General features: G+C 33.6%; 2 protein-coding genes across 3 annotated transcripts in view; both read left to right on the forward strand.

Annotated features, from left to right (window-relative positions):
* The window catches only part of LOC107045354, a 48,940-nt gene that overhangs the window by 29,401 nt on the left and 5,342 nt on the right, over positions 1-14,197 (forward strand). For both annotated transcript variants that reach the window (XM_015267623.1, XM_015267631.1), the window contains exons 7-14: positions 4,812-4,876; positions 4,994-5,153; positions 5,225-5,358; positions 5,954-6,320; positions 9,133-9,414; positions 10,691-11,118; positions 12,094-12,240; positions 12,825-13,320. In XM_015267623.1, the coding sequence (XP_015123109.1) occupies positions 4,812-4,876; positions 4,994-5,153; positions 5,225-5,358; positions 5,954-6,320; positions 9,133-9,414; positions 10,691-11,118; positions 12,094-12,240; positions 12,825-13,320 (2,079 nt within the window). The remainder of the gene's footprint in view (positions 1-4,811; positions 4,877-4,993; positions 5,154-5,224; positions 5,359-5,953; positions 6,321-9,132; positions 9,415-10,690; positions 11,119-12,093; positions 12,241-12,824; positions 13,321-14,197) is intronic.
* On the forward strand, positions 1,049-4,717 carry LOC107045368. The gene is made up of 2 exons (XM_015267643.1): positions 1,049-1,442; positions 2,488-4,717. The coding sequence occupies exons 1-2, from the start codon at positions 1,393-1,395 to the stop codon at positions 2,810-2,812; spliced, it is 375 nt and encodes a 124-aa protein (XP_015123129.1). The 5' UTR covers positions 1,049-1,392; the 3' UTR covers positions 2,813-4,717.

Here is a 14,197-nt window from a genome sequence, read left to right on the forward strand (position 1 = left end):
TGATAAGAAAAATAAATACATAAATAAATAAATAAATACATAAATAAACAAGTTGAGGCCGCATTTTCCGCCGCTTACAATTTCAAATTTTCCGGGAGGTGCCACTGCAACTGGATTATAAATCGGCATCGACACGTGATTTACGTGCTGCACACAGAGTCGGGGGTGTTATTCAGTAAAATTTCCCTCAAAGGCAAGAAAATTCAACCCACGTTCAGTGAAGTGTGCAAGGGTGCTGCTGGTGCTGAGAGAATAAATAAGGAATTATCTGAGATCATGGCCTGTGAGAGTCTGCAAACTGTTCCGATGATTGGGATCGCGGAGAGGTGAGAATATTAAAATTATTTGAGGCAGCGAGCGAGAGGGATTTTTAGGGTTTTCTAATTGGACATTTATCTTGGAGGGAAGGGGACTTGGAAGAAAATGTTATGAGACATTTTTATAGAAAATTTAATTTTCTACAAAAAAAAAAATTTATGACATTTTGTCGTAAACCCAATCGTTACCGAGATTATTGCGAAATTAACAAAAAGGAATTGATGAATTCATTTCGCATACATTACCTTTTCATGTCTCATTAAAACGTGAATTATCTCAATAACGAGGGGTTTTATGGGGAAATTTGATAAGAGATTTTTTGCAGGAAATTTAATTCTCTACAAAAAAATCTTATGACATTTTGTTGTAAATCCAATCGTTACCGAGATTATTGCGAAATTAACAAAAAGGAATTGATGAGTTCATTTCGCACACATCAGCTTTTCACNCACGCAAATCGCAAAATTTCAATTTTTGCATTTCTGATTCAAAAATATTCGCACAGCCCTAGATTCCCTCAAAACGAATCTTCCGCAGGCGAATCTTTCACAGGTTTCAGCGCCATAAACAATTAAGCAGATGCAAGTGCCAGGGAAATACCGCCTCCGACATTATTCATACTGTTTGCTATTACCACATGCTCTTTCCGAGAAGTGGAGGTGCTCGTGGTGGGGATCACATCGATATAAGCCGCGGGTTAAACTCGGCTGACGACATTGTTCATGCCAAGTGCGAAACGGATTGAGTGAATAGACTTTTCGATAAAAATTCGAAAACCAGAAGAAATTCACGTTCGAGTGATAAGAAAAATAAATACATAAATAAATAAATAAATACATAAATAAACAAGTTGAGGCCGCATTTTCCGCCGCTTACAATTTCAAATTTTCCGGGAGGTGCCACTGCAACTGGATTATAAATCGGCATCGACACGTGATTTACGTGCTGCACACAGAGTCGGGGGTGTTATTCAGTAAAATTTCCCTCAAAGGCAAGAAAATTCAACCCACGTTCAGTGAAGTGTGCAAGGGTGCTGCTGGTGCTGAGAGAATAAATAAGGAATTATCTGAGATCATGGCCTGTGAGAGTCTGCAAACTGTTCCGATGATTGGGATCGCGGAGAGGTGAGAATATTAAAATTATTTGAGGCAGCGAGCGAGAGGGATTTTTAGGGTTTTCTAATTGGACATTTATCTTGGAGGGAAGGGGACTTGGAAGAAAATGTTATGAGACATTTTTATAGAAAATTTAATTTTCTACAAAAAAAAAAATTTATGACATTTTGTCGTAAACCCAATCGTTACCGAGATTATTGCGAAATTAACAAAAAGGAATTGATGAATTCATTTCGCATACATTACCTTTTCATGTCTCATTAAAACGTGAATTATCTCAATAACGAGGGGTTTTATGGGGAAATTTGATAAGAGATTTTTTGCAGGAAATTTAATTCTCTACAAAAAAATCTTATGACATTTTGTTGTAAATCCAATCGTTACCGAGATTATTGCGAAATTAACAAAAAGGAATTGATGAGTTCATTTCGCACACATCAGCTTTTCACGTCTCATTAAAACGTGAATTATCTCAATAACGAGGGGTTTTATGGGGAAATTTGATAAAACATTTTTTGCCGGAAATTTAATTCTGGATAAAAAATGTTTTATGACATTTTCTTCTAAACCCACTCATTACCAAGATAACTGCGTAATTACTACAAAATAATGGACGAGCATTTTCAGAAGTCCTTTTTTTACGATTTGTTGAACGATAAATTATCCGGGCAACGATTGGTCGTATCAAAAAATGTGACAAAACATTTTTTGTAGGAAATTCAATTCTCTACAAAAAAGTCCCGCGACATTTCCTCCTAAACTCCTCCGTTGCCGAGATAATTACCCAATTAAACTGTCGCGAACACCTCCAGGAAATATAATTCCAAAAAACTCTGGAGATAATTGCACAGCAAACAGATGCGTCTCGCCTTTCAAAAACGGCAATTCATCGTTTCATTTTTGCATCGAAAAATTCCTGGAAGCCCCGAGATAACACCTCGCGCTCGCTGGGAAAGAACGAACAGTGATTCATTATCACAAAAATATCGCCGCGAAGGCCGATTAAAAAATTGGGGATAAGATACAGTATTTGATAACCGATTTGTACCCCCAGGAAATCAACTGGATTATCGCCACCGGAGGACATGTTATACTGGGGCGATAACTCCCACATTACCTGTGGAATGCTTCCAACATTGCGCGTGCTGTCGTCACGAGGCTGCGAGTGGCAGCGAAGTGTCTGCGTCGTGCCAATAGACGCCAATACAGATTCCGCAAGTCATTTGCAGATGACCCTGTTGGAGGCGTACTGCCGAGAAATTGGCATTCAAGTTGTGCGAGTGCGTGAGAACGACCTGCGAACAGCCATAGGCTCGGAGCACCGCGACATTTCGTGTGTTCTGCTAACGAGGGAGCACTTTTTCGAGTCACCTGAATGATTCGTACGATTGAACTAGGAAATTGAATAATCTTATCTGGACGGATACGGTATCAGGCGCGATGACATGCCCCGGCCGGGGCGGAGGTGGGAGTGGAATTCGTCGGACTGACGACATTTCGATCGTGTGACTAATGAGAGAGGATTGGGAGGTGGTCTCAATTTATTGGATTTGGAGAGACTGCTGTCTCGAGTACAAGTTTTGTGTCTTGTTAAAGGCAAATAAATTAGTGGGGTAATGACGGGGTTTACGAAGAAATGTGATAATATATTTTTTGTAGGAAATTTAATTCTGTGTAAAAAAAGGTCTATAACATTTTGCCGTAAATCCACGCGTTACTGAGATTATTGCGTAATTAATAAAAAGGGATTGATGAAGTCGTTTGACATAGACTTAGTTTTGTGTCTTAGCAAATGGTAAATTATCGGGATAATGACAGGGTTTACAAAGAAATGTTATAAAATATTTTTTGTAGGAAATTTAATTCTGGACACAAGAAGTTATATGACATTTTGCCGTAAATCGACTCGTTACAGAAATTATTGCCTAATTAATAAAAAGGAATTGATGAAGTCGTTTGACATAGACTCAATCTTATGTCTTAACAAATGGTAAATTATCGGGGTAATGACAGGGTTTACGAAGAAATGTCATATAATATTTTTTGTAGGCAATATAATTCTGGACACAAGAAGTTAGATAACATTTTCCTGTAAATCCAGTCGTTACAGAAATTATTGCGTAATTAATAAAAAGGAATTGATGAATTCATTCAACACAAATTCAGTTTTGTGTCTTAACAAATGGTAAATTATCTGGGTAATGACTGGATTTACGAAGAAATGTGATAAAATATTTTTTGTAGGAAATTTAATTTTGTATAAAAAAAGTCATTTATGTCATTTTCTCGTAAACCCATTTGTCAAAGAGATAATTTGGTAATTAATAAAAAGGAAATGATGAGTCCATTTGTACAAATAGAAATTGAGTCATCCTATCTGGACGAATATGATATTAAACGCAGTGGGATGCTCCACCCTGGGAGGAGGTGGGAGTGGAATTCGTCGGACTGACTGTGTGACTAATTTGAGAGAATTGAGAGATGTTCTCATTTTATTGGTTTAGGAGGGACTGTTGTCTCGTCTACGAGTTTTGTATTGATTGCAGTAGAATGGAGATTTTCGTTGAACTTTTGAAAATTAGAAGAATGTTAAAAGACATTTTTGGAGGAAATTTAATCATTTACAAAAACCGAAAAGGAACTTATGAATTCTTTTCACACAAACCCAATTTTGTGTCTTGTTAAATGATAAATTATACGGGTAATGGCTGATTTTACGAAGTAATGTCATAAAATACTTTTTGTAGAAAATTGAATCCTGTATAAAAAAAGTTTTATAACATTTTGCCGTAAATCCACTCCTTACCGAGATAATTGCGTAATTAACAAAAGGGAACTGATGAAGTAATTTGACACGAACCCAATTTTGTGTCTTAGTAAATGGTAAATTATCTGGGTAACGGGTGATTTTATGAAGAAATATCATTAGATATTTTTTGTAGAAAATTTAATTCTAGACACAAGAAGTTTTATGACTTTGTACTGTAAATCCACTCGTTACAGAGATAATTCGGTAAATAACAAAAAGAAATTGAGTCGAATGACGAAATTTCGATCGAATAGAGAAATATTCTCAATATATTGTTTTTATTATGACTGTTGTCTCCACTAGACACTTCACCACTAATTAAACAATTGAAGAAACATCCCTATGTACATTATAATTAAGAGTGCCTCAAGAGACACAACACTGTCCCCAAAATACATTAAACGCCACGTTTGTAGCAAAAATAAACTACCAATTCCAAAACCCAAAAATCTGAATAAAAGATCTGATTTCAGTCTAAAAACTGTGTCATTCATTCCCCCCGAAAAAAACCTCTTTCTCCCCATCACATGGCATATTAAATTTCACGTCGTCATTTCTCCCATTCACAGCTAGCGAAATACCTCCGCAATTCGAATATATCAACAGTGGAGGACCTCAAAATTCTGAATGTGACGTGAGTAGGTAGACGAGTCTATTACTCCCCCCAAAAAGTCGAAACTCTCGTTGATTGCAATCTCCACCCCCAGAGCTGAATCCACGATTACGAAAATAATTATCACGTATTAAACAGGTCGTCGGCGGAAGTTACGTTTCACTTCTTCGGTGTCTCCGGCGACGGGGACAGAATCAGAGAGGCCCTGAATCGTCTTGTTCAGCGGAGACGCCTCAGCGACTTCACATTGGAGTCAACACACTTCACATTCCAGCAAAAACCTTCATTAAGACTCCAGGTTTGGGTGCATTTGGTGGCGAGGCTGCGGCTCAATGCTGCACCTGATAATCTCGTCTTTTTTGTTGATAGAGCTTGCGGGTCGGTGAGCACGAGGTGAGATTGGGGGATCAGTTCGTATTGTCGTGCGTCGCCCAGGGGAGCGAGGGGATTAAATTCGTCTGGTATAAGGACGACATGCTTGTCAATATCAGTAAATCCACGAGGTGAATTCATTTTTCATTCGGTTACACTGGCAGGAATTTCTGGAATTTCAGGGGTGATGATGATGATGGTGATGGTTGGGAGTTTGAATTCAATTTAAAAGGAAATCGTTCCTGAAATTGCAAATAAATTGGGTTTTTCGTGTGAAGCGTATCTTGGATATTTCAATGAAAGCTTGAATTTTCAATAACAATAAAATTTAAATGTAATGCGTTGCATAAAATTTTCAAGAACAATAAAACTAAAAAACCCTAGTGCATTTGCCAGCAAATTTCATTTTATTGAGAATTCCATCGGTTTTCCCAAGATTCTATTGAAAAATTCGCAGCTCCTGCGTTTTTAAACTAAAAAACTTCTTCAAAAAATCTGAGACTAATTTCTTTGCGATTTTTAAAAATGAATTTCTCGACCGGAATTTTCTAATGGTTTTTTTCAAACTAGAAAACGTAATGTCTTGCATAAAAAAGCAAAAACCCTTCCGAATTTTTCTTTCAAAACCCTCCACTTTAAAAAAAAACGTGTGAAATGATCTGTCCTAAACTCAGATCGATCGGCCCTGTATCCATTTGTATTCACGAAGAGCATTAATCCTCCCAGAGAAATATGGCATCGAGAACTGCCAGATGACGGTTCAGACACGCATACATCACTCTTGACAATCGACAAAGCGACTCTATTAGACGCGGGTCAATACACGTGTCGAGTGGTTGATTGGGGAATGGAGCAGTGCAAGAATATTCATATCGATGTCAGAGACGTGCCCGACGTTAAAGTCGTGCCCATGAGTGCCACCATCGAAAGAGGAAATAATCTTCAATTGTTGTGTATCACTCCGAATATGAGGAGTCTTGGGATTGGCTTTGGGTGGACGAAGAATCGGGCTCTGCTCAAGTTGGAACCGGGGCATCAGTTCTGGGAGGATCTCTATCCTGCTGGGAGCATTCTGAAGATCGTTAATGCTCAGGTAAACATTTTGCTGGATTATTTTCGTGACAATGGGGTCATTATTGTTAATAAATCAAAAATTAATTTATTTATTCATTTATTCATTTATTTATTCATTTACTTGATTCATCGTTTTTTAAATTTTAATGTGAAAAACACAAAATAAATGAATGACAAAATCATTCCATAATCGAAGTTTGCTATATTTTTATTTTTGTTTTGTTTTATTTTTACTATTATTATGAATTTATTGGTATTGTATTTTAAAGAAGGAAAATGAAATGGAAGAATGGAATGGAAGTCCTTTGTATTTTCTGGAAGAATTCAATAAATATATACTACTACTAAATAACTAATTAATTTTTAAGAGAAAGGAGAAGATAATTAAAGGCTTAAATGAGTGAAATACGCACGAAAAAAAAATTATAGAAATACCTGCGGATTCGGTAGGACATTCGGGGATTTCTATTGAATTTTCTAGTAATTTTTGATTCTATTGAAAAATTCTGCAATTTATTTGCGCGTTGCAATTTTTTTTGTTCAATTTTTCTGATAAAAATAGAAAATAAATAAAGTACAAAAAACTTGGAAAAAACGTGTCGAGGAATTCTAGAGAAAATGTCTCATTAGAAATAATTATATAGAATTCCACAATTTTGAAGAATTCTGCAATTTATTTACGCGTTTTTTTATAAAGATGGTTATGGAAAATATTCTATAGAAAAAGTCAAAAGAATTCTATTTTTCAATTCAACTTATTCTATTGAAATATTTTCTATAGAAATTTCTCGGCCCAATTTTTTTTACTTTTTTTGTTCAATTTTTCTAATAAAACTGCAAGATAAATAAAGTACAAAAAACTTGGAAAAACCGCGTCGAGGAATTCTAGAGAAAATGTCTCATTAAAAAAAATTGTATAGAATTCCACTAAAATTTTCTACCGAATTTTTTTTATACAAAATTTTTCGTGTGTAATGAAAAAAAAATTTAAAACATACGCATGCAAAAATGAGAATAAAAGACAATCGACGTTACCCCACGAGAGAATAATAACGAAAATTAACGATTAATTGAAATAATTAAAACCAGAATAATCGTTGTAATTATCGCTTGCTCCACCCGCTTATACAAACGAATATAAATATCTCTGCGCAACAGAACTCGGAACTCGTTGCAATCGATGAGTATCAACTTCACTCATAATTACAACATTTGTACTCTCGGAATAATTGGGAGGCAAATATAATTCTACAAATGGCTCGGGTGAAGGAAAAAATTTAATAGAAAAACACATTAAATAAAAAAAATTCTGTTAGAGATTTATTGAATAATTTTGTTTTTTGCGCTGATTCTATAGAAGATTATATAACGTTTGGTTAAATTTAATTTTGTTAAGGGATATTTGATAGAAAAAAGTCAAAAGATTTTTATTTTTCTATAGAAATTCGCGACCGTAAATTTTCCGACTTTTTTCTGCTGTATTTTTATTTATTTCCCATAATAAAATCTATCAAAAAACAACAGAAAAATCAACATCTAGAGACATTTTTTTATAAATGATAAACAACAAAGCAATTAAAAATTATGCGACAAACATTTTTTTAGAAACAAATATCATTTATAAAAAAATGTTTATGTGGCATAATTTTCAATTGAATTGCTACAAAAAACAAATACCATTGAATGGAATTCTAATAAAATTCTTATAGTTCCAATACATATTCAGTAGAATTTTCATGAAAAATCGTTACATTTGAAACTAAATTTAAATAAAAATAAACAATTAAAGTTGTGCACGCATTTGAAATATTCTGGAAAATGTTTACATGCAGGTCGAATAGATCTTCCTGATTAAAACATAATCCCGAAGGTATTGATCATATTAGATTCGAGTTTAGTAGTTATCAGAGCTATGGAAATTCTTCAATACTTTGCCAACTTTATCGTGCGGTTTTGGCCACTTCCTATGGAGATTTACCAAATCTCTCCGGATTCGGTTCAACTTTCAGAAATATGCATGAGTCTCCGTGGAATATCTTCCGGATTTCATGAATCTCAGTACGAAAGTTGAATGATGGAAAATTTTGTTTGAGTTTTTCAATCTGTGAAAATATAAAAATCACTGACAATCGAGATTTTTCGTTTCACCAATTGTATTCGTTTCCTTCTCGTGTCTGGAACAAGTGTCTTCGTGATGTTCTTTTTTTCATTTCCGAAGATTTTTTGTATTATAAGAAAATATATTTTTTTTGTATTAGAAAAAAATTTTTTTTTTTATAATAATGTTTTTTTATTGTTAGTAAAAATGAAATTTTTAGACTTGTGTTGACAAAGAGTCTCTTGAATCGTTGGCTGATGAATTGATGGCATCTAATTATTTTTTTAATGTAGATATTATTGAGCCCTATCCATCGCCATTAATTAAAGTAAAATTCATAATGAAATTTATTAATTCTTCCTTCTTGGATTTGCATTCATTATGTGCTTGTGAATGATGTAATTAATTTCCATTCCATTCTTCGACTTGGATATACGTTTTAAATTCTAGAAAACAATTAATTATTTATTCAATTGATTAATTAAAAATTAAAATAATTAATTAATACATTATTAATTATTATATTAATTATTTTAAATTATATTTTCCATTTGTAATTATTAATCATTTCAATGTAATAATTCAATTATTTACGTATTAATTAATTAAATAATTAATTTTTAATTCATTAATAATTAATTAATGGATTGATTAGCAAAAATAGCAAAAATGCTATCCAAAAAGAAAATCAATTCCCCACTCGTTTTGTATTGCCCTCACAATATAATTCCAGAAATCAGCGATATATACTTGCAACATAGCCCAGCGTTCGATGTCGGTTAGAGTTGAAGTGGTGAATCGCACGCTAATACCAATATGTCCTCGGGATAACTCGTGGGGGTTGATCTGGCCCGAGACTGGGCCCAATTCAGAGGCCCTCCTGGAGTGCCCCAGGGGCTTCATTGGGCCCAGAGTGTCGAGACTCTGCTCCATGAGAGACGCAACGACGTCCGTCTGGCAGTTGCCTGATTTCTCAGAGTGTTCATATCAACCGTTCATAGTACCTTATTCCAATGTAATTATCGAATTAATTGGACATTAGGATATCCAAGTACTTTGACTATTTTTTTTGGTTCATTTGATCCTGAGCCGCCCGGAAAAATAATACATTTGAAGGGAATAAAATTTTTTATTTTTTATTTTTCTGTTCATTTTAACAATATTTTTGTTTGAATTTATTAAAAAATAATTATTGATTCATTAATAATGCATGAATTCCATTCTAATCATTAAATTGTAAATAATTATTAGAATAGAATTCATTATTAATTTTGAATTCATATATTATTTGTTAATTTTGTTTGAAATTAATTAATGAACTCCTTAATTCTTCATTATAAGGAATAAATAATTCATTTGTTTTAAATAAAAGATTATCACATGTTAATAAATTATTCTTCTTCGTTTTTTGAACAATAATTTTATTATTCATAATAAAATTGATAAAAATATTTAAAACACTATTTATGAAAAATCAAATTTTTTCATGTTTTTGAAAGAATAAATCATTTTCACGTCTTTCCGAAATGTAATTTGCAATTTTATCATGGATTTACATTCTGGAAATTTCCGTATCAGTACTTGGATATCCTTAATCTCCATCAATGATGAATTCACTAGAAAATTGGTGAAATGGTTCGAATCAATTATGTTTTAACAACAATTTTAATTAAATATCTTAGAGATAGAAAATTTCCGTTCAAACTGTTTTCGTAGTTCTAATTTTTCTCCACAAGAAATTTCTGACCAAAAACTTTGCTGTTCCCTTTTTAGTTCGAGACGTTTAAAAAACTCAACAAGAGGCATACGAAAAAATTAATAGAAAAATCTAGTGAATTCTGTGCAAAATTCTATGAGATTTCAATTGAACTTCTATTGAAAATTCGATTAGTTTTTGGTCGATTCTATTGTAAAATTTCACAATTTTACTGCGCGTTGAAAAATGTCCAATGGACATTATTTTACCAAAAAAAAACACTAAAATTTTATTTTCCCTATAGGATAATTTCTGTAGGAATTCCTCAATATGAATTTTCTATTTTTTTCTCTTTCAACTAAAAAATTCAAACAAAAAAAAATTGAATTTGAATTTTTTTTCCAAACAAAATTCAATTCAACCAAAAAAAAATTGAATTTGATTTTTTTTGCAAACAAAATTCAATTCAAACAAAAAAAAATTGAATTTGAATTTTTTTTCGAATGATTTTTTTTTACGTGAAAACTAGTTGGACTCGAACCATTTGGCCTTCCTTCCCCCTTGAATTTCGTTCTCATCAATTTTCAATTTTCAGTTTCGAAGTTTAACATTAGGCTATCAAAACACAACAGGCTCAAAGACAATCACCTCACTGTGGGAGGCACTGAGATCCCGAAAATTACCCCTGTACCCGGGCGAAGGCGATAGACTCTTAAGTATACTCGCGATGATCGAGGACTATCAAAGCTCAATAAACGATCTCGATGACTTGTACAATTCCGCCGAAGTGTTAACGAGGATAATTAATAGGATACTGACCGATGAGAACTCTGTACTGACGCGTGATAAGCAGTTGCTCCTCCAGCAACTCAGCCTGAGGAATTTGGAGTATTGGACAAGACTTTTAATTTATCCGTATAAGCACTTGGCACTGTCATCTGTCGTTGTCGATATTCAGGCGTTACATGGGGCTGGGGATGACTGGAGGGAGTACTTGCTACGGGTGCCGGTGGATGATTACATGTAAGTAGTATTTGTGGACAATTTTTTTTGTTCATTTATTTCCTTTTTCTATCTGTTTATTTATTTTCTAGGATTTCATTTAATGAATGTGAAAATTTTATTTATTCACGCACGAAAAAAATTCATAGAAAAACCTAGAGAATTCAATTGCATTTCTATTAGACTTGCGATCCTATTGAAGAATTCCACAACTTCACTGCGAGTTTCTCTGACAAAATGTCCAATTGAAATTGATTTAATCAAAAAAATCAGTAGAATTTCATCTTTTTATGCTTTTCTTAACTTTTTCTATTGAGGGATTTTCTATAGAAATTCTTCGACATGAATTTTCCAAGTTTTTTCACTTAATGTTCCGTCGGTTTTTATGAAAAAATAAAATAAAACGACTTGGAAAATTTGGCCCGAGGAATTTTCCGTAGGAAAAAAAATTATTAGAAGTTATTTTATTAATTTTTTTTATAGATTATTTTTTATTGAACATTTCTGTTGAAAAAAACACGCATCCAATAGAATTTTATAACGAATTCGCCAGCTTTTATTATCAAATTTTCTCATACGTATTCTTTTTCCTGAAAATTTTGGCATGAGTTTTAGAAATTTTAATTAAATAATATATTCCCTGGAATTCGAAGGATTTTCATTGTTACAAATTTGAAAATTTCATGGAAAAATCAATGAAAACTGTGAATTTCAGTTTAATCATTCCAAGAAAATGAATTGAAATCAGAAATTATGAATGGAATTCCGTCGAAAATTCAAGAATATGTTCAAATGAATTTTCAATGAATTGAAAATTCAACATAATTCAGTACTAAATCTTCATATTTTGGCTGAAAATTTAAGTAACATGAGGGATTCTCATCCCCTGAAAATCTCGCTGTTCAAAAATTTGTAATTTCATTAGATCTTCAATGAAATCTGGAATTTCATGAAAATCTCCCGCTGGCAAAATCGAATTTAACGTCATTTTTCCAGGTATCCCCATTGGTACAGTGATAGTATAACAATTCGCCTCATGAAATCAGACATCGATGCCAATATCAATAAGACGTTCAGTGGAATTGTCATTGTTTATAAGAATATTACAAAATTCCTGCCAACTACGTATGTTAAGGAACTGGAGTGAGTAATAATTTGAATTACACTTCACTTTTCTTTTTAATAAATAGCTCCTAAAAAAAATTGAGAAATATTTGTCAACTGGAAAAATATATAAAATCTAAATCAATATTGCTTAATTCATTTCAACAATATTTTTGTTACTAATGAACGTTTATTTTAAAAAATGTCTTAATCACATGAAATGAATGATTTACTCAATCGAAATGAAGAATTAACACACGTTAATAAATTCGTTCTTTACAAAATTCACTACTCAATCAAATAAATAAAAAATATAATGAAACTAATGTTTGAGTGATTGATCAATATTCCTGTGAAGCCTTTCAAACAACTTTTGCATATATCACAATTTTTTAAATTCATTTCAACAATATTTCTGTTGAAAATTAATATTTAATTTTAAAAAATGTTTCAATTACATCAAATAAATGATTTATTCAATGCGAATGAAGAACTATTACACGTGAAATACACTCCAAAAAATTATTCAACTGCTAACAAATAAATTCTTCATTTTCACCGTTCAATCAACAAAACAAAAAATACAATTAAATGAATATCTGAGTATTTAATCAATGTACCAGGGACGGAACCGACCTGGAGTATCGTTTTCACTCTCGTCTAGTAACGGTGGCCCTCTCCCCCGCCCTCGACGACCGCAGTTACTCGAAAATCCAGATAGAACTTAGAATGCGATATCTGCAGAATATCACTGGCTCGTGGAACGTATCCTGTGGCGTTGAAGACCACACGGGGTCCTGGGATTTGAACTCGTGTTCAGCAACATTAATCAGGGATGAAAGCTCGACCCAGTGTCTGTGCACAAAGCCAGGAACTTTCGCGGTATTTCTGACTGCCCGAGCAACGAAAGATGCACTGGCGCACGATAACCAAACCACGTTCATAGTTCTTTTGGGGTGTGAACTGTGTCTTTTGGAGAGCACGATATCATCATTTATTCTCGTATTTCATCTGTGGAAAAACCGTACGTGGTTGAATTTTTTGAAGCTTCAGTGCGCAGCGGCACTCGTTGGGGCAATGGGAGTCTTCATTTATGCCATTCAGAGTTCATTGGCTGAGGTAATTATCCACGAGTTTTAATTTGCATTTTATTTAACTGGAAATTGTTGTTGGTTTCGGGTGGCGGCGTGGTACTCGTCAAATTCGAAATGTTTTTTTTTTGTGTCAGGATAACTTAATTTGGCCTCAGCATTTCCAAGATGCCATTTTTAGACCATTTTATGTGATCGATCGTTTCTCGAGAATTTCGAAAATAATTATTTGAATTAAAAAAATTATTGTAAAACTAATATTCAGGAAAAGGTAAAAAAAATTAATGTTGGCTGCCAACGTTGAGGTAATGTTGATTATCAATGTTGGGGCAATGTTGAGGGCCAACATTGGGCCACTTTTGGCTATCAACCTTGGGGCACCATTGGGAAAGTGTTGGATATCAATGTTGGGGTAATGTTGACTACTAACGTTGGGACAATATTGGCAGCCAACATTGGGGTAGCTTTAGCTATCAACGCTGGGGCAACGTTGGGGCGATGTTGGCTGCCAACGTTGGGGAGATGTTGACTACCAATATTGGGGAAATGTTGGCTGCTAACATTGAGACACTATTAACTATCAACATTGGCCCAATGTTGGCTGTCAACGTTGGGACAGTGTTACCAGATCGTGACGTCACCCCATTTAAAATTGTACAGGTTGTGGCTATAAATCTCCAAAGTCTGGCAACCCTGCGTTGGGAATGCATTCCTAAACATTACATTAGAAATTAAAAAATGATTTGAAACCGTTCAAATAACTGAATTTCAATGATTTCCCGCAATTTAGAATTGCCTCCGCCTCACAAAATATTTACACATTTCACTTTTTTATCCAACAACATTTAAAAAAACAGCAATACTATTTTACTCTGCTTCAAAAATAAATTCCCAGCCAACTACTA

This window comes from Diachasma alloeum, unplaced genomic scaffold (assembly GCF_001412515.2).
Source record: "Diachasma alloeum isolate Michigan unplaced genomic scaffold, Dall2.0 Dall_scaffold_00180, whole genome shotgun sequence".
In the NCBI taxonomy this organism is placed as follows: domain Eukaryota; kingdom Metazoa; phylum Arthropoda; class Insecta; order Hymenoptera; family Braconidae; genus Diachasma; species Diachasma alloeum.

Bases quoted from the DNA above. Each gene is read 5' to 3' on its own strand.
- LOC107045368 (XM_015267643.1), top strand. From the start codon at position 1,393: ATGGCCTGTGAGAGTCTGCAAACTGTTCCGATGATTGGGATCGCGGAG. The intron at 1,443-2,487 runs GTGAGAATATTA...TTGTACCCCCAG, and splicing joins ATGATTGGGATCGCGGAGAG to GAAATCAACTGGATTATCGC.